The sequence below is a fragment of the Phocoena phocoena genome, chromosome 12, assembly GCF_963924675.1.
Source record: "Phocoena phocoena chromosome 12, mPhoPho1.1, whole genome shotgun sequence".
NCBI classification, from domain to species: domain Eukaryota; kingdom Metazoa; phylum Chordata; class Mammalia; order Artiodactyla; family Phocoenidae; genus Phocoena; species Phocoena phocoena.
In genome coordinates this window covers 52272024-52293216 of record NC_089230.1, presented here as the reverse complement: position 1 = coordinate 52293216, position 21193 = coordinate 52272024, and the positions used below count along the sequence as shown (strand labels likewise).

At 40.6% G+C, this 21193-nt stretch overlaps 1 protein-coding gene across 1 annotated transcript in view; it reads left to right on the top strand.

Annotated features, from left to right (window-relative positions):
* Window positions 1-14545: 14545 nt before the first annotated feature.
* CRYBG1 (crystallin beta-gamma domain containing 1) overlaps window positions 14546-21193 on the top strand; it is a 201896-nt gene continuing 195248 nt past the window's right edge. The window contains exon 1 of the mRNA XM_065888987.1: window positions 14546-14718. Within this exon, the coding sequence (XP_065745059.1) occupies window positions 14546-14718 (173 nt within the window). The remainder of the gene's footprint in view (window positions 14719-21193) is intronic.

Genomic DNA, 21193 nt, shown 5'->3' with positions numbered 1-21193 from the left:
CTTCGCGGGCGCGGGAGACGGGGAGGGGGTGCGACGGACGTGGCGCTGGGAACCCCGGCAGAGCCATGGTGGCCGCCGCCTCCGCCTTTTCCCTGCGACCGGCGAGTCTTGCCTTCTTTTTATCACGGAATGGTAATAGACTTTTTACTGGTCTGCGCTCTTTTCTCTGGTCGGCACTGAGCCTTTACCCACTGTTTAATTCCCCACATAGGGCCTGACAGTAGTGGGCGTTGGGCGGCTACTTACTGGTTAGATGGATAAATGAATGAAGCCAGAATTGTCACCTAGGGCTATAGCAGAAAAAGGCTTGGAAACCGGGGTAAGTGGTTTGAACTATATCCCCTAGACCAGGATTTTCCAAACTGTACCTTATGACCTATTAGTGGATTGTGAGATCAATTTAGTGGTTTGCAATAATTTTTTTATGTGAAATAGAATTTTATAGAACAGAAGAATAGAATAGAATAGATCCGAGTGCATCACAAGAAGCAAGGGTAAGTTTGTTTCATGAAACTTTTACTTCAGTTATACATATCATGCATATATATGCACATCCTGAACTAGTATGTGTGCCTTGAGTTGTGATTATTTCTTCCAATAGATTAAGTCAAGAAGGTTCTAAAACTCCTGCTGTAACCACAGGGGAGCCGTTGTGAAGGGTTTCAATTAAGGATGTGATATGATCAGATCTGTGGTTTGGGAAACTTCCTCAGACCATGGCATGAAGGGTATTTTGACCAGCGATGGTGGCAATGGGAGCATCTGAAAAGCTACTAGAGTCAACTGAGAAGTGACAAGAAAGATAATGGCATGGGATGGAAAGGAAGGGGTGGGAAGGAGAAGTAGTGACTGACTGGAAAACGGTGCTTTTGAGGGGGTTGAGGCTTAAGATCTAGTACTATGGGCTTGACCTGGAATGCCGTAATTCAGGTAATGGAAACATCACAGCCAACGTCAATTCAGTAGGAGGAAAATCAATTATACTAACTTTTGAATTGAATTGACTGATCCATTTGGTCAGAATAATTAGCCCACATTGATATGAATTGCTCTGGATGCTAAATATAGTAATGACTAATGGGCTAGATTGTCCCAAGTATAAATTACCCATAACTAGTGTTTGAATCTAGTTGCTTAAATATTTAAGCTACTCTTATTGTGCTATCACTACAGTGTATGAAATTATCTATGTTTTGAGTGGGGAAATCAACCTACATAGCCCATTGCTCATGAATTATCTATAGTTTACTCACCTACCTCAAATTCTTTTCTGGAACAAGACAAATATGAGGGAAAAAATCCAGTAACATGTAATTTATATAATTTAATATACATTGCATATGAGAATAAATATTATTTTTATTTCTCTATATAATAATTATGTCTTCTCTCACAAAGTCTTCATTCATCTGGAAGAATTATATAATGTTCTCAATTTACTATGGATGGGCAATGCTTAACCTGGGTGGTATGTGGATCACCATATCTTAGTTGTAGGACGAGACTGCCTCCAAGCAATCTGAATGTAAATCAGGTATGGGTGTTGTCCTGAATAGTTATTTAGGAGCAGAGGAGTAATGGTGGATGAAGGTACAGCCAAGGAATGAGACAAAATAAAATGTATTAGTTTTTATGCATTAGATTAGTAAGCTAATGATAAAATAATGATTAAAGGCTCACATTAGAGCAACAAATTTAAATTTTGACCCTTATCATTTAATATTTAGTCTTACGTGTTAAACTAGATGTTAAAATTCCTAAAGGATGTTGTGGGCCCCGCATAGCACTTAGCAGTGCCCTGAGCCATGCTTACTGACTGAATGATATATTTATTAAAAATTACAATGTTGCCCATCAACAGACAATTGGCTTGAGGAGATGTGATATATAATGGAATATTACTCAGCCATGAAAAGAATGAAATATTGCCATTTGCAGCAACATGGATAGACTTAGAGAATATTATGCTTACTGAAATAAGTCAGAGAAAGATAAATACTCTATGATATCACTTATATGTGGAATCTAAAAAATAACACAAATGAATCTATAAACAGAACAGAAACAGATTCACAGACATAGAAAACAAATTTATGGTTACCAAAGTGGGGGAGGAGGGACAAATTAGGAGTATGGAATTAACAGATAAAAACTACTATACATAAAACAGATAAGCAACAAGGATTTACTGTATAACACAGGGATTTATGCCCAATATCTTGAAATAACCTATAATGGAATATAATCTGCAAAAAAAAAATCTGAATCACTATACTGTACACCTGAAACTGATATGATATTGTAAATCAACTATACTTCAATAAAAATAAATAAAATATTTTCAAGCTCTTAAAAAAATTCCAGTGTTAATTTCCAATTACCACTAAATTCTTTTTATAGCTAAAATGAATTACTTGAATTAAAGCCATCTGCTTAAAGGTACAACTATAAAGTTAGGTGACTTTTAAAAAAAACATAATGAAATATAAATTATGTTGTTCCTCAAAGTTGGAATTCCAGAAGGCTACACACTTGTTGAACAATAATGTAATTACTCAAAATGAAACAGGAGGGAAGGAGGCAGGGCACAGCCTTTGAAAGAATGACATAGCCCGAGGACATGACATAAACTGATTAGAACCAAATAGGTCCAAAATGGTGGACAAGTCGACTTCCACTAGACCTTGAGCCTCAGTATACGCCCACATCAGCAAGCTGAATGACACACCCACAGGCGCCATGACAGTTCCATAAGGATCAAAAAGTGAGCAGTGGCCCAATTCCTAGAAATCCCCTCCCCTTCCTAAAATAGCTGGAGTACTCCTCCCACTCTTTAGCCTATGAAATTTATATATCTTTATATCTTATTTATATATCTTTATATCTCTCCACTCCTATAAAAACTGACAAGGCTATACCCTGGGGCCTTTCTCACCTTCTGAGATGGCCCACACTCTGTCTGTGGAGTGTGTTTCTCTCTAAATAAATTCACTTCTTACCTAACACTTTGTCTCTCACTGAATTCTTTCTGCAATGAAACATCAAGAACCTGACCTTCGTTAAGTCCTGAAACCAGGTGTGTGATCTCAGTTGGAAGACTGTGGGTTTTGGCTTGGGTTCGAGTCCCAGCTGTGTGGGTTCAAGTCCCAATCGGAGGTGCATGGTTTCAAAATCATCAGCAAACTCTTTTGCAATTGCCTTTAAAGCCAATTTAAGAAACATACAAGAAAAACAATTCACTTTATAAATAGGGCTAATTTCTGTTACCCCTCCCACTGGAAAAAAAATACATATTTGGATTGTTCATTTTATTCATCATATTTGGCTTTAGATAACTCTTGGTTGTGTGTGTGTGTGTTTTTGTGTGTGTGTGGTACGCGGGCCTCTCACTGCTGTGGCCTCTCCCATTGCGGAGCACAGGCTCCGGACGCGCAGTCTCAGCAGCCATGGCTCACGGGCCCAGCCGCTCCGCGGCATGTGAGATCTTCACGGACTGAGGCACGAACCCGTGTCCCCTGCATCGGCAGGCGGACTCTCAACTACTGCGCCACCAGGGAAGCCCTCTTGGTTGTGTTTTTAAAAAATGTCCTTGAAGAATAAATTTGTAGCCATTAAATGTACTGAAATAAACATGACATAGGATCATTGTAATATACTAAATCTCCATATTGAGAAATTTTTAAAGTTGTATTGAAGTATAGTTGATTTACAATGTTTGTTAATTTCTGCTGTACAGCAAAGTGACTCAGTGATACATATATATATATATATATATATATATTCTTTTCCATCATGGTTTATCATAGGATATTGAATATGGTTCCCTGGGCTATACAGTAGGACCATGTTGTTTATCCATCCTATATATAATAGTTTGCATCTGCTAATCCCAAACTCCCAATCCTTCCCTCCCCTCCCCTCCCTTCCCCTTGGCAACCACAAGTTTGTTCTCTATGTCTTTGAGTCTGTTTCTCTTTCATAGATAGGTTCACTTGTGTTGTATTTTAGATTCCAAATATAAGTAATATCATATAGTATTTGTCTTTCTCTTTCTGACTTACTTTGCTTAGTATTATAATCTCTAGGTCCATCCATGTTGCTGCAAATGGCATTATTTCATTCTTTTTCATGGCTGAGTAATATTCCATTGTATATGTATATATCATACCTTCTTTATCCATTCATCTGTCAATGGACTTTTTTTTTTAAACATCTTTATTGGAGTATAATTGCTTTACAGTGGTGTGTTAGTTTCTGCTGTATAACAAAATGAATCAGCTATACATATACATACATCCCCATATCTCCTCCCTCTTGCGTCTCCCTCCCACCCTCCCTATCCCACCCCTCTAGGTGGACACAAAGCACGGAGCTGATCTCCATGTGCTATGCAGCTGCTTCCCACTAGCTATCTATTTTACATTTGGTACTGTATATATGTCCATGCCACTCTCTCACTTCGTCCCAGCTTACCTTCCCCCTCCCCATGTCCTCAAGTCCATTCTCTATGTCTGCGTCTTTATTCCTGTCTTGCCCCTAGGTTCTTCAGAACCATTATTATTATTTTTATTTTTAGATTCCATATATATGTGTTAGCATATGGTATTTGTTTTTCTCTTGCTGACTTACTTCACTCTATATGACAGTCTCTAGGTCCATCTACCTCACTACAAATAACTCAATTTCGTTTCCTTTTATGGCTGAGTAATATTCATTGTATATATGTGCCACATCATCTTTATCCATTCATCTGTCGATGGACACTTAGGTTGCTTCCATGTCTTGGCTATTGTAAATAGTGCTGCTGTGAACATAGGGGTGCATGTATGTTTTCAAATTATAGTTTTGTCTGGGTATATACCCAGGAGTGGAATTGCTGGATCATATGGCAACTGTATTTTTAGTTTTTTGAGGCACATCCATACTGTTTTCCACAGTGGCTGTACCTATTTACATTCCCACCAACAGTGTAAGAGGGTTCCCTTTTCTCCACACCCTCTCCAGCATTTATTATTTGGAGATTCTTTAATGACGGCCATTCTGACTGGTGTGAGGTGATACCTCATTGTAGTTTTAATTTGCATTTCTCTAATAATTAGCAATGATGAGCATCTTTTCATGTGCATAATTGGCCATCTGTATGTCTTTTTTGGAGAAATAGCTATTTAGGTCTTCTGCCCATTTTTCAATTAGGTTGTTTGTTTTATTCTTATTGAATTGTACGTGCTGTTTGTATATTTTGGAAATTAAGCCCTTATAGGTCTCATCATTGGCAAATATTTTCTCCCAGTCCGTAGGTTGTCTTTTCATTTTGTTTTTGGTTGCCTTTGCTGTGCAAAAGCTTATAAGCTTGATTAGGTCCCATTTGTTTATTTTGGTTTTTATTTCTATTGCCTTGGGAGACTGACCTAAGAAAACATTTGTATGATTTATGTCATAGAATGTTTTGCCTATGTTCTCTTCTCGGAGTTTTATGGTGTCTTGTCTTATATTTAAGTCTTTAAGCCATTATGAGTTTATTTTTGTGTATGGTGTGAGGGTGTGTTCTAACTTCATTGATTTACATGTGGCTGTCCAACTTTCCCAACACAACTTGCTGAAGAGATTGTCTTTTCTCCATTGTATATTCTTGCCTCCTTTGTCAAAGATTAGTTGTGCATAGGTGTGTTGGTTTACTTCTGGGCACTCTATTCTGTTCCATTGATCTGTATGTCTGTTTCTGTGCCACATATTGAGAAATCTTAAACCGTGTATACAGGCTGAAACTGTATAGTGAGGATTGTCTACAATTAACCCATGGACCACTCTCTTTAGGCATTCTTTCTTTAAAAAAATTTATTTATTTTTGGCTGCTTTGGGTGTTCGTTGCTGCACGCGGGCCCTCTCTAGTTACAGCGAGCGGGGGCTACTCCTTGTTGCAGTGTGCGGGCCTCCTGTTGCAGTGGCTTCTCTTGTTGCAGAGCCCAGGCTCTAGGCGCACAGGCTTCAGTAGTTGTGGCATGCGGGCTCAGCATTTGTGGCTCGCAGCTCTAAAGCACAGGCTCGGTAGCTGTGGCGCATGGACCTCGTTGCTCCGCGGCATGTGGGATCCTCCTGGACCAGGGCCCGAACCCGTGTCCCCTGCATTGGCAGGCAGACTCCCAACCACTGCACCACCAGGGAAGCCCTCTCTAGGCATTAAGTTTGCTCAAGCATTAATACTAATAATACACAAATAAAGGGGAGAATTTTTACCGTGCATCTCCTAGGACCCAAAGTTGGTTAATGACAACTATGTTTGTAAGATTAGCATCACCAGATGCCACAGCAGTTTGATTAAATGTAGGTAGGAGAACAACTATATTTTGCGACTATAAGCAAACATCTAGGTACACTTCAACATGTCTCCTAGGCACAAGAATAATCTCCTACATAACCACAGTATAACTACTACACTCAGAAAATCCAGCATTGATACAATACCATCATCTAACATAAATCCGTATTCAAATATCCCCAACTGTCCATAGGCCACATGTTTTGAATTCAAAATTGAGAATCCCTCCCAGAAGGAAGTTCTCTACCACTAGGATTATATCTTTCGCCTTCTTATCTGCCATATTCCTTGCACCACAAAAAGAAAACTCTCGGTTTGCTCTCATCTCTGCTGAATTTCAGGTCAGCTATTCTTTGTGTAATGTTTCCAAGCCAGCTATCCATTTGTATCTATTTTTGAGACATTTAATATGTATTTGGGTAATTCCTGGGTTAAAGTCCACTTCTCCCACAAGACTGTTTCACAAGGATAGTGAGTGTTTCCTCCAGCCCCAAATGTATTTCCAGGTGCAAGTGCTTGGTGCATAGTAGGTTTTCAAGAAATATTTTTGGAATGAATGAATATATAAAGTGTTTAAGTTGGCAGAATGCCTGTATTGTCTTCATATCTCTCTGCATCCCATAGAGTGGGCCCTCAATGGGAGTTTAACAGACCTTTGTAAAGTGAAAATATTCAGCACCATAGCTGGAAGTATGCTTTGACTATTTCCTTTGCACTTTCCTTTGATATTTAATAACATTTAAGGAGCAGAAGAGGTATACAGGGAATGCTGAATTTGATCTCCAATTCAGTACACCGAGATGTAGGAATTTATTAACTATGGGGAGAATCATTGCTGTGACAATGGAAAAATTAATTTTTCATAATTTTCATATATTAAATTATCATTTATTATGCACTTACTAAGTGTCAAACACTGTGCTAACTACTTCACATGCATTGAAAATTTTTATTATTATATTTTTAAAGATAAGTTTTACTGAGGTATACTTGACATTCAGTAAAATTCATACCTTTTGGTGTACAGTTCCATGAATTTTGACAAATGCTTTAGTCATGTAACTAACTACCATTACAATCATGATATAGAATATGAATATTTCCATCACCCCCAAATCCTCTTATGTTCCCTTTTAACACACGTCACTTACTCTTCCTACTTTAGTATATTTTCCTCATTTTTAAAAATAAATTTGTTTATTTTATCTATTTATTTTTGGCTGCATTGGGTCTTTGTTGCTGCGTGGGCTCTCTCTAGTTGCAGCGAGCAGGTGCTACTGTTCGTTGTAGTGTGTGGGCTTCTCATTGCAGTGGCTTCTCTTGTTGCGGAGAATGGGCTCTAGGTGTGCGGGCTTCAGTAGTTGTGTCACGTGGGCTCAGTAGTTGTGGCTCGTGGGCCCTAGAGCTCAGGCTCAGTAGTTGTGGCACACGGGTTTAGCTGCTCTGCAGCATGTGGGATCTTCCCAGACCAGGGCTCGAACCCATGTCCCCTGCATTGGCAGCCAGACTCTTAACCACCGCACCACCAGGGAAGCCCCTTTCCCTTTTTTTTTGGAGAAGGAAAACTGAGGCTAAGAGCAGTTGAGTAATTTATTCAGAGTTACATAATTAGTAAGTGGCAGAGCTTGGACTCCAGCCAAGGTCAGTCTGACTCTAAATCACAAGATTTAAGTATGCCACCCTGCCGTTACTACTTTGTGGTATTCCACTTGCGCAGCTTTGTATTTCCCATTTTGTTACACAATGGCCATAGAGCTGTAACAACAAGAGGAAATTAAAATGAACCTTTCAAAAATACTAAGAATAGGGTAAATGAATTACAAGATAAATTTTATGTCAAACTAGAGGTATATACTCTATTGCATAAGATTAAAAGCAAGTAAATTTTTGGTTCGTTGATATGGTAGTAAATATTTTAGTAGTTGTGAGTTTTAACTTTACTTCACAACTGAGGACTCTATTAGCCACTTGAATCTAGGAATATCCTAGGATAAAATTTGGGGGTTTGTCGCTGCCTGACACGTCAGACCCAGACAGTTCCTGTCCTCAGGTAGCTTACCACTGAATCTCACAGATAAAACCATCACCTGCATTATGGTTTTATTTAGAGTTCTAACATGATGCATCTTAGCCTAAATCAGTTACAGAGTGTTTTGCTGAATTAGATAAATTTAAAATCTACTTAAAAATAATTTGAATAGATGGAACAGGGAATCCTCAAAGTAGCCTTAATATAATAAACATTTTGTAATTGTAGTATATTAGAAAGACAGTGTTCAATTTAACTACTAAATTTGGGGGTGGTTTGTTATGCAGCAAAAGACAATAGAAAACTGATACAGGTACTAGAGTATTGGTCTGTTCAAGTAGGAAGATCAAGTCACATTTTTGAAGTCTCCAAATTACAAATTAGCTGCATTTTGTAAGTCAGTTGTTTAAAATTTAGAATATATTGTCTCATAGAAACAGATGCATTTTCTTACCAAGTAGTTTGGACATAATTGAATCTTTATGTGGTAGTTCAGGATTTTTCCATTGCCTACATTCATTGCACATCTCTGAGGTTAAGATACAAAAGGTGCTCACAACTGAGTTGGCTGTTTATTGACCTTGTGCCAGGTCACTGCTTTTTTTTAAGCAAATGTTTTTAGACAAAAAACTAGTGGCTTAAAACTGCACTATTTATTTGGCTCATGAATCTGCTGGGCAGCCCTGGTCTGGGACAGGCTTAGCTGGTCTCCAGTCATGTGTCAGGGATCAGTTGGTGGCTTGACTGGGTACTGGCTTGTCCCAGATAATCTCACTCATATTTCTGATGGTTTGCTGTCTGTTGGTTGGGGGTAATAGGGATGACTTAGCCACACATCTCTCATAATCCTGTAGGCTAGTTTAGGTATGTTCATAGAGCAGCAAGATTCCAAGAGAAGCAAGGAACTAAGCCCCAAAGTGCAAGTTCTTTTCAAGTACTGCTTGCATCACATGTGCTAATGTTTCATTTGCCAAAATAAGTCACATAACTCACCTAGATTTAAGGAGTGAGTAAATGGATTCTACTTCTTTATGGGAAGAGTGGAGAATTATGGGCATTTTTACAGTTTACCTCAATGTCAACTTAAATTCAGATAGAAAATATAAGAGAAGGCTAAAGAAAGAAAAAAAAATCAGTGTAGGTTAGAGAGAGCTGGCCTCTTGACCTCATTCTCTGTTGGAGAATGAGAAGAGATGTTAACTGCACCTGAGATTGCTGGATAGAGGGAGAAGAGTGCAAAGGGCATAATAAGATAGAGGACCCAGCTTCTATCTATCTATAAAATCTTGAAGATAGGCATCACATGACATTGCCAAAGGGATGCACTCTGCCCCAGACAACCTCCTACCTCTTTAACTGCACTGTCTGGCCTCTGTTGTATGTAGGCTCCCCCTGACCTGCAAAGCACTTAAATGTCAGTGTTACTCAGGGTTTTGTCCTTGCTCCTCCTTTATCCTTATTCTACACATTTGCCCTAGGTAATTTCATCTGATTTCATGGCATCAGCTTCCACCTATTCAGTGATGAAGTCCAAGTCTACGTATGTAGCCCTGACCTGTGGCCTCCATAACCATATGTCTCAATGAATTCTTAGACATCTGTGCCTATATTGCCTCCAAGCATTTCAGCCTCAATATGTTCAAAACCAAATTTATTTTCATGCCCAGAGACCCTGATCTATCTCCTGCTTTCCTGTTTTTAGTTAATGGTTTCACCTTCATCCATTTACCTAAGCTAGAAATCTAACCTCATTGTCATTCTTGATTACTTCTTCTTTATTTACTACAATTCCTGGTGAATCCATCTCCTACATGATTTTGTATTCATCCCCTTCAGTCCATTTCCACCCCATCACCTTGGTGTGGACTCTCATCACCTCTCCCCTGACCTCTTGCAGCAACCTCTTAACTGGTCTTCCTCAAATATTTTCACCTGTCTAGTTTTTCGCTACCCCATTCCATTCAGGGACGTTGTAAGACCCAAGTTTGTTCATGTCACTCTATTTAAAAATGTAAGCTGGGCTTCCCTGGTGGCGCAGTGGTTGAGAGTCCGCCTGCCGATGCAGGGGACATGGGTCCGTGCCCCGGTCCAGGAAGATCCCACATGCCGCAGAGTGGCTGGGCCCGTGAGCCATGACCGCTGAGCCTACGCGTCCAGAGCCTGTGCTCCGCAACAGGAGAGGCCACAACAGTGAGAGGCCTGCGTACCGCAAAAAAGAGAAAAAAAAAAAGTAAGCTGGGTCCCTTTTGCCTACAAAGCTAAGTCCCAATTCCTTGAAAGCACGGCTCACCAAGTGCTTAGCAATCTGGCCCCACCTGATTGTACCAGCATCATCTCCCGCCATCCTGCCCCACCCCATCCCCTTTTATCCAACCTCACTGAACTTCTCACTATTCCCCACCAACATGTGCCCTTGCACAATGCTGGGCTTTGGCCCATGTTGTTTACCCTTTCTGGATTGCCAGCCCTCTCTTCTCCATCTGATAAATTCTTATTCATCAGCACAGCTCATCAACCTGTCACCTCCCTGCTGATGACTTCCCTGAGCCATCCAGAGTTAGTCACTTGTTCTTTGTTCTCATAGCCTTTTGCCCTTTCCTTCGGCAGTGACCATCTTGTGTGCTTTTGGCTGCCTAGGTTCTTTTGAGTATCGGTGTTATGTTTGGCAAATTTTTAGCCACATGAATTCCATCTCTCTGACGTAGAACCCAGAAAACTCAAATTTCCCTTGCAGCTAAGAAGCCATGAAAGGATCTGAGCTCCCTCAATCAGATGTACCTGAACGGAACTTTTTTTTAGAAGTGAGCATTAGTGTGTAAGGGGGCAAGGTGTGCGGCTGATCTTCGGTCAAGAGTGATCAGAACAAGTCTTTGATTCTTGGAATGGCAGTAGCAGAGCTGCCTGTGTGTAGCCCCTACTGTGGAGAGGTGATAAGTGTGGTGGTTGCTAGACCAGCTCTCAGGAGTGGCTGGGCATGTTTGGGCTTCAGAGTCTGGCTCTCTAGCTTTGTGGGATAGTCTGTGAGCCATCTCACATGCCATGATAAGTTAATTTATTGCTTAAACAAGCCTAAGTTTGTCTACTTTTGCAATGACTGGAAAACAGTGAAACACTTTGGTTAGAACATATCAAGTTTTATGGTACAAGTTGTATTTTATCAAGTTGTATTTAAGTGTCTATTTCCCTCACTAGATTAATCACAAGTACTGTATTTTAGGCCTCCTATACGTAGTTCTAATTTCTTATCACTCAGATAAAAAATCTATATTGGGTGCCAACTCTGTGCCATGCACCGTGCTAGTCACTGGGGATATAATAGTAAAAAAGACCCATGTGATTTTTGCTCTTACAAACTAAACAGTCTACAAGATCTGTGCCTGAAACATTCTAGGTATCCAGTTAGTTTAAATACCAATTCATTTGATTAATTATTTCAATGAATGGATATTTACATTTTGAAAATGTAAAAATAAATGAGAAATGTTCTTACGTTTCTCTCAGCTAATAGGAGACACATATGTAAACAAATCATGTCTGTGCGATATGGACAGTGTGATAACTGAAATATGTTCCAGATTCCTTGATGGTAGAAGGGAATAGCATGAAGAATCTGCTTGGAGGAGTCAGGAATGAAAGAATGAATTACTGAACTTGTAATATTTGAGCAAGTGTGCTTGAGAAGATGTCCTCTTTTTTCCCTTTAACTTCTCTTTTCCCTCTTTCCCTCTTCCCTTCTCTTCCTTTTTTCTTGCTGATCCCTTTGCCCTTTAAGATTCAACTCAAGGGGCTTCCCTAGTGGCACAGTGGTTAAGAATCTACCTGCCAATGTAGGGGACACAGGTTCGAGCCCTGGTCCGGAAAGATCCCACATGCCGCGGAGCAACTAAGCCCGTGAACCACAACTACTGAGCCTGCACTCTAGAGCCCACGAACCACAACTACTGAAGCCCACGCGCCTATGCTCTGCAGCAAGGGAAGCCACCGCGATGAGAAGCCCATGCACCGCAACGAAGAGCAACCCCCGCTCGCTGCATCTAGAGAAAGCCCGTGCGCAGCAACAAAGAGCCAACACAGCCACAAATAAATAAATAAATAAATAAATAAATAAATAAATAAGATTCAACTCAAGGGCTACATTTATAATAAACCTTTACTGACCACTCCTCTTCCTCCCTCCCAAACTCCCAGGCTGGGTTAATAATGTTTCCAAACTCCCATAAAGCCTGGTACGTACCTCTACTAATTCTCTTACCCTTTGACGTATATCATCTATGTGTCTGTCAGTCACCAACCACCCTCCCCTCCCAAGTCAAGGCCTGGCACATAATTAGTACTCAGTAAACTCAATAAATGTTTCTTGAGGAAATATAAATTAAGACTACAGTGAGATAACATTACACTTCCATCAAAATGGCTGAAATTTAAAAAATTGATATCAAGTGTTGATAAAAATATAGAAAAACTGGAAGTTTTAAACATTGCTGAAAGGAGAATAAATTGATACAACCATTTTGGAAAAAGTTTTGGCAAAATCGATTGAAGCTGAACATATGCCCACCGTGTTACCCAGAGGCTGAGCTCCTGGGTACATATCCAAAAGAAATGGATGCTTATAGTGAAACAGGTTCACACCAGCTTTATTCATAATAGCCCCAATCTGGAAACACCTAAATGTCCATCCACAGTAGAATAGACAAGTGAATTGTGGTATATTTATATCATGGGAGAGTACACAATAATTTTTTTAAATGAAAAACTGCTATGTGAAGCAATATGGATGATTCTCATAGACAAATATTGAGCAAAAGAAACCAGAGACAAAGAGGTACATCTTGTGATTCCACTTCAGTGAAGTTCCAGAAGAGTCAAAATTAATCTCTGGTGATATAAATTGAAATAATGGTAAACTTTTACAAAAGGGAGGGGTAAGGCAGTAGAAGGGGACAGGAGAGGGACTAAGGTGGTTTGGGAAATATTCTATATTTTTATAATGGTATATTTAAAATCCACATACAGAAGGATTTTCTAAGGCAATGTCAACTGTCCTTTTTAAAAACATTTTATACCCCCAACCACATAAATATGTAAATATTTGAGTTATATACTTAATGGTTTGTGCTTTTTTTTTACTATATGTAGGATTACATTGATAAAAATGTAAATATAAAAATAATTAAATAAAAGTCCTGGAATGAATGAATGAATAAGTTGGGTCTTCAAAGAGCAAAGAAAGAAGAAAGTATTACAGTGTAAGAGGGACTTGTACTGCATTGAATTTTAAAGTAGTACTTGGTTCTTCAGCACTTTATACTCCAATAATGCCCAAAGTGAATTGCTCATGGACTTCTTTTGCTTAAATATTAGTCCCCTTTGCTACTTAACCAGGATTGTGTGGTTAAAAAAGGAAATCATTAACAGTAAAGCAGATGTCATAGAGGCCTGTGAGACTGGCATTAATTCACAATGAGGGATCTATTAAGCCCTTGGGAACTGGGGAATATACCTCATTCCCTTCAGTTTTTTATCCTTTTGTGCTTTATGAGGTGCAAGTACAAATAAATTTTTCAGACTCTTGAAGGGAGAGGAGAGGAGTTGGCACCTGTGATTACAAACAGGAACAGAAGCCACACCTCACATGACATTGCTCAAGACACCTAAAGGCCAGAGTACATTAGTTCTAATTGCCGAGCAGCCCGGCCACGGGATGCGCCTCTCCCCATCCTTCTTTCAGGCGGGGCTCGTGGCTAAGCATTCTTCGTGCCAGCCTTGCGAAGGCCAAGAGTGACCAGCAACTCCTCAGACGACCGATGGCACATGCGTCAGAGGTGGTGTCAAAACCCGACCCGACTCTTGCTCCCACTACAGGGTAGAGGATGCAGCGTCAGGAGACGCGGTTCCCAGGATGTCCAGTAGGTGTCGCTGTCCCGCGGCCCCCGCGCTCCTCTAGGCCCGTGCCGGGGGCGTGTCCTCCCTACCTTGGGACTCCGGCGCGCGCACCTCACCTGGGCTCCCGCCCCGTGCCTTCCGCGCCGCGGTCGGGTGGGGAGGCGCGCTGTGCTGCGGTCCCGCGACCAGGGGGCGGGGTCGGACGGCGCGCTGGGAAAGGCGGGCCAGCTTGGCGCCCAGGTGCGTTCTTCCACAAGGGCCAGGCGGCGGAGACGGCAGCATCCGAGCAGCCGGAGGAGGAAGCAGACGAGAAGATGCCACTGTCGCTGCCACCTCAGGGCGACCACGGGGAGTCCAGTCCGTCCAGGACCCCCAAGAAGCACGCCTCTTTCCATATCTGGCGCTCCAAGAAGAAACAGCAGCCTCCGCGGTCTGACTGTGGGGTGTTCATTCCGCATCCGCTCCCGGCGTCCCTCGGCGAGGCCAGGTAAGCCCCTCGCCGAGCTCCCCCCTCCCCACAACAGTCTCACCTCCTCCTGCTCCCTTTCTACTCCTGCTGCGCCGACCCTGGAGTCCTCTCCACCGTCAGCCCGCTCGACCCCTCTCGGAGAAGGGGAAAGGCCCAGGGTCGTTTCCCCCGGCAGGAGCGTAACGGGCTCCAAGGGGGGGATGTGGTGGCCGCTGCGTGTGACCGGGTTCCTCGCGGCTTCTGGCTCAGACCAAGCTCCAGCGAGAGGAACTTGTGCCCACCCATGTGGCCTTTATTTTGACTGGCAAAGACTTTACACCAGAGTCTATACTATCAACTTGCTAACGAGAGCAAGGGTTGTGAAGGGTTATTACCATAACGAACGATGATCGGAGCTCCACCTGGGGATTCTGTAAGACTTGATAGTGGTGCCTGAATTGTGAAGAATCCCACTCTTGCAGTTGTTATATCTCCATTGTCCTCACAGGATCCGATGGAGGAAGAAGTGGGAGGAATGGTTACCCCCATTTTATGCGTGGAGAATCTGAGACCAAAGGGTGAATGGCTTGTCCCCATTGGAATCAGTGGCAGAACCAGGCAGAACCTAGTTATTCAAAGTTTAAATGCCATTGTGCTTTTAAATTCTTTGCCATGATTTTGTGATGATTTTATCCTTTATGCATAATTATTCAATTATACTATCTGAACTGATGGATTCGTTGAACAATAATCAATTGGATGTAACAGTATTTTTATGGAGTACAGGTGTGTGAAATATTTTTAATGAAGGACAGTTGGCAATATCCAGTATATCCTTCTGTATGTGTTTTTAAAACACACCTTTATGAACAATGAGAATAATATTGTGGAAGATTTGCATTGTAGGAATATTTTTCCTTTGTTTCTAAAAAAAGTCTTAATTTGGAACACACTTTTATTCATTTAGCAAATATTTTATTAACTAAGTGCTGGGATATCAAAAACAATGAGAGTGGTCTCTGTCATCAAAGACTTTTTAGTGTCTTGAGGAGCCCAAAAAGTAAACAGTGGGATAAGTGCTATGATAGTTGTTAGCATAGAGGAGGGGATCTAGGGAGGCTTCCTGGAGGAGGATGACTGAAGCACTTTAGTCAGACAGAAAAAGGGAGGAGCAACAAGTTCCAGGCAGAGGTGCATTATGAGCATCGCCAACACTTGGAAGAATATGGTACTTTCTGAGAAGTACTTCCTGAACAGGTGGTTCAGGGCAGTCTATGTGTGAGGGCATAGGGAGAGGTGTGCTAAGAGAGAAGGTATTTTTTTTTTCTCATATTTATCATTCCCGGTAGTAATTGGTTGTAATAGAACATTTTTTTTTATCCACATAAAGACTTACTGTGCTTAACTACTAATTGAAATTTCTAACAAAATATGTTACTTAATAATGATGTATCCAACATAAAAGCATTTTTCCTATTACCTCAGTAAATATTTTAAAAACTTCCATAGTGGTGGTTCTTATTTGACCTAGTCACATCATTTCGTATCTATCGAATGAGATAATGCACAGCTGTAAACAATTTATTCAAATGCAAATACTTTTTAGATTAAAACTTAAAATAGGAGTCTTTGTTTCTCTCCTCGCGCTTCATGTACTTTAGTTCAGTCTTGAAGCATTCCATTCTTTCCTTCAGAACTATGATGAACTTTGTACTAACAAATGTCCTGAGAACTAAACTTACTGGTCTGTCTTTGGGATGTTTTTCTAGTTATACCATGTTTATAAATATTTTGTTTACTTCTGAGAGATTGTACCTGTTTCTAGTAAAGAGAGCAGCTAAAGCACACTTAGGTTTCTGGCCCATCTTTGGCCAATGTGGCTCTCTTGAGCCATCTGCCCTGTACGTTCATTTCTGTCCAGGGTTTGGAGGTGGTGGACCTCAGCTGGAATGTGCAGCACTCACTGTGGCCTTTGTTTCTACATAACGATGGGACAGTCAGGTGGCCACACTTATCTGCTGGGCATACACGATTAATATTGTGGGCTTTTAGAGCAAATGAAAGTGAATTTATGTCCTGGATGCGTGACCTTGCACAAGTTACTTCACCTTTCTGAGTCTCAGTTTCTTCATATGGAAAATGGAGAAAAGAGTAATACTAACTTTGTAAGGCTGTCATGAATATCACATGATAATTCATGTGATTGAATGTAAAACTCTTATCACATTTCTGGACACAAAGTAGAAACTCAGTAAATGTAAAGCCATCACCACCATCACCACCACCACCACCACCACCATCATCATTATTATAAATGCAAAGGTCTAATGGGAGAAATGGAAAAAACAGGGTTGGGGAGGGGGAAAATGCTTCTCTTCCTAAAAGAGCTTTTACCACTCCAACGATGGTTCAAAGTTTATTGATGTCAGATTTCTGTATTCTGCAAATATTTGTGACTTTCAGTGTAGATGTTCTAAAATTCAGTGACCATTGCTTGTTTTCTTTACATAAAATAATTTGAACATGGCTGACTCTCTTCTTGAAATTCACCCTTAGAGGTTTTTTTCAGCTTGGTTTTGGTAAACATGTTAATATGTAATTTTCCATAGAAATAGAGCCTCGCCCTTCTGCGTCAGCCTCATCTCCTGTCTCGTCTATTCTGCTCTTGCCATCAGAGGGACCATGTTGGTGTGTGGAGAGGGCATGGCGAGCTGTGGCCAGACTTTCCTTAGCAGCCATTAGTGGCACCGTCATTTATTAGGTTTTGAATTATACTTCATTTTTTAAAAAAATTTTATTTATTTATTTTTGGCTGCATTGGGTCTTTGTTGCTACGTGCGGGCTTTCTCTAGTTGTGGCGAGTGGGGGCTACTCTTCGTTGCGGTGTGCGGGCTCCTCATTGCGGTGGCATCTCTTGTTGCGGAGCACGGGCTCTAGGGGCACGGGCTCTGTAGTTGTGGCTTGTGGGCTCAGCGCGGGCTCAGTAGTTGTGGCGCACGGGCTTAATTGCTCCTCGGCATGTGGGATCTTCCCGGATCAGGGCTCGAACCTGTGTCCCCTGCATTGGCAGGCGGATTCTTAACCACTGCACCAGCAGGGAAGCCCTTGAATTATACTTCATTTTGTAAACAGTTTATTCAGAGTGTGGATTCTCTATCTGGGTTTAAATCCCTGTTCTACTTACTGTGACACTGAGCTGTGTCATCCTGGGCAAGTTATTATCCTTTCTGTGCTTCAGTTCTCTCATCCATAAAAGGGACATAATAAGCATTGTTATAAAAATAAGTTAATGCATGTCAAGTGCTCAGAAAAGTGACTGGCACATTATGAGTGTTCAATAAATGGGAGCTGTTTCTCCTTTTTCTTACTATTATCTTGCCTATACTTTCTTTTTTTTTAAATAAATTTAGTTTATTTTATTTATCTTTGGCTGTGTTGAGTCTTTATTGCTGCGCACGGGCTTTCTCTAGTTGCAGTAAGCGGGGGCTACTCTTCGTTGCAGTGTGTAGGCTTCTCATTGCGGTGGCTTCTCTTGTTGTGGAGCACAGGCTCTAGGCACGCAAGCTTCAGTAGTTGTGGCACGCAGGCCCAGTAGTTGTGGCTCGTGGACTCTAGAGCGTAGGCTCAGTAGTTGTGGCACATGAGCTTAGTTGCTCGGTGGCATGGGGGATCTTCCTGGACCAGGGCTCGAACCCATGTCCCCTGCATTGGCAGGCGGATTCTTAACCACTGTGACACCAGGGAAGCCCTATACTTTCTTTTGAGTAGTAATTTCATTGTTTATTTTCTGCTAGAAAATAGTTCTTCCTTTTTATTCTCCCTAATCAAGAAATCCAGTGTTATTTTGACTAGAAATGGGCTCTTCGCTAAGGTCAGTACAGTGAATTAAAAATGATCACGCACGAACTGAACTGAACTCGAAACCTAGAAGCAAGCATTAATGCTCTCTGCAGGGAAGCCAAACTCAGGTGATGGCTGGGCTCCATAATCCTCTGAAAATCAGCAGACCTGGTTTCATTTGGAGGAAAAAATGCAGCCAGAGCCAGAGAGCAGAGCATCCTCATTTCAGGGTACATGTGTTCAAGTTTTGGGACTGTCAACAGTCCCTTAGTTTTTCTGTCCTGGCATGGACCTTTTCCTTCTATAAAGGGAAAACAACTTACTCCCTGTTTATATCACTAGAGTGTTGTGAGGATAAACTGCTGTTTTATTCCATGAGAAAAAGAACAATAAAATGTTATTTGAAAGCGTTCTGGAACTGTAGAGTGTTAGTCTTTGTGACTTAATTGATTCTAGTTTTCAGTCTTTTGTGGCTGGTTTAGTGTTTAGAACTCTAAACAGGTTTAATTATTTTCTAATATAAAGGGCATAGCTAGATAAGCCTAAGTTTGTTTTACCTAATATTGCATTAAACTGGTTAATACATACTGGGTTATTTCCCTTATTTAGCTTATGCCAAAGGCAAGAGTTTGAAATTTTGAGTTTATGTCGTTTCACCACTGATAAAGCAGGAATTTAAATTTTAGCCCTGTCACTTACTAGCGGTAAGCTCCTGGGGAAGTTTCTTTACTGCTCTAACTTCAGTTTCATGATCTGCGACCTACCTCTTAGCATTGTTTTGGAGACTTCTAAATATATATTTACAGTGACTAGCACAGCGCCTGGAAGATAACAGAGGCTCAATAAATAGCTCTGAGAGCACGCTGCAGTGAAAAAGGCATAGACTGTGGTGTTGGACAGACTCAGTTTCAAATTTGTCTCTGCTATTTGGATAAGTTTTGCTAAGCCTCAGCTTTCTCTGTAAAATGGAGACAATAACACTTCTCTTCTGGGGCTCTCTGATGGTTAAATACTATCTATGTAAAACACCTGGCCCAGGGCCCAACCTGAAGCAGGTGCTGGACAGATGAAAGGTGATGGGAGTGGGAGTGATTGTGGCAGTGATGTTGTAATTGTCGTTGTCTGCATAGTAATGGTGGTAGCATTCATAAATCCCTTTGTACTTTGTAAGTGGAGTCAAACAACTCCAGAAGTCCAGGAGAGGTTGTGACCAGGTCTGTCAAGACTTGAAGTACCTTTGGGTATCTGGAAGTACCTTTGTAGTTGTAAAAGTGCAGGCCTTTGTGCATTCAATGACTTAAAAGTCTTAATACATCTGATTTAAGAAGCCAAAGATAAACTTTATACTTGAAGTTAGAGGCATTTCTCCTGAAGTGATTTTTTGGTTTTGTTTTGTTTTTTTAGATTTTTTTAAAATGTGGACCTTTTTTTTTAAAGTCTTTATTGAATTCGTTACAATATTGCTTTCTGTTTTTATGTTTTGGTTTTTTGGCCACAAGGCATGTGGGATTTTAGTTCCCCAACCAGGGGTCGAACCCACACCCCCCGCATTGGAAGGCACAGTTTTAAACCACTGGACCACCAGGGAAATCTCTCTCCTGAAGTGATTTTGGAGTCTAAGTTTAGTATAGGATAATTCTTTGCCACTTACCTCTGTCATTATATTACTTTATCCACTCTATTTCTACACTTTTAGTCATAATCTTCTTAGTCCGTAACCAAGTGATATGAACACTTTTGGAGACCTTTAGTACTTCTGGGCTTAGGTTTATTTCTTTTTTCTTCTGTAGCTTTCAATTATAAATTTTATTTATAAGGATGAGACAGCGAATCACTGCTTTACTATTCATGCATGATTAGAGCCATGTAGCAAAGATATTCAATATTGAAATTTATTTTCTAACTGCTAATATTCATTCAAAATGCCCGTCTTACTATGAACATTAAAAACACTTATCTGTCTTAACTTTTAGTTCACCTAAGGCGTTGGTTGTGTTTTAGGAATGTCCATGCAGAAAAAAGTGATTTAGTTATTTAAAAAAATTGTGTCTGGTGAGATTATTTGAATCTTGAACTGTATGCATTTCTGTTTACCTTGAAAAATTTATCAGATGATTGTTTAATCTCCCTTTCATGTTTTAGCTACTGTATAGAAGATCTAGAGAGCCTGTTCATGAAAAGCAATGCAATCTTAGCTACAGAATCATTTTTCTAGGATTAATGATACATTATTCTATGGCAGCAAATTCCTTTCTGTATCTTATTGAAATGATTCTCAATCAGAATTTAAAGAGAAGTTTCTTATGTCCAACAAACACTTACTGAGCACTTATTCTGTATCAGGCACTGGGAAAAAGAACAATGAAATTAGAGATGACCTCTGCTCCTAAGATACTTGTAGTCTAGTGGAGGAGGGGCATATGGGTGAATAAAGTAGCATATCATGCATTAAGTGCAGAAATAGAAGATTTAATCAAATGCATTGAGGTCAGAAGAAGGATTACCTTGAAGGAGGAGAAAATTTTTTCTCTCCTGAAGAAGTTTTACTCATACTGAATAATTAATGAGAATTTTTATTCTCTCATATAGAGATCATCAAAGGCTCTAAATCTTCTTCAGGTTATGATCATCTTAAACTATATCCCATACTGGACAAAAAAAAATCAAGGAAACT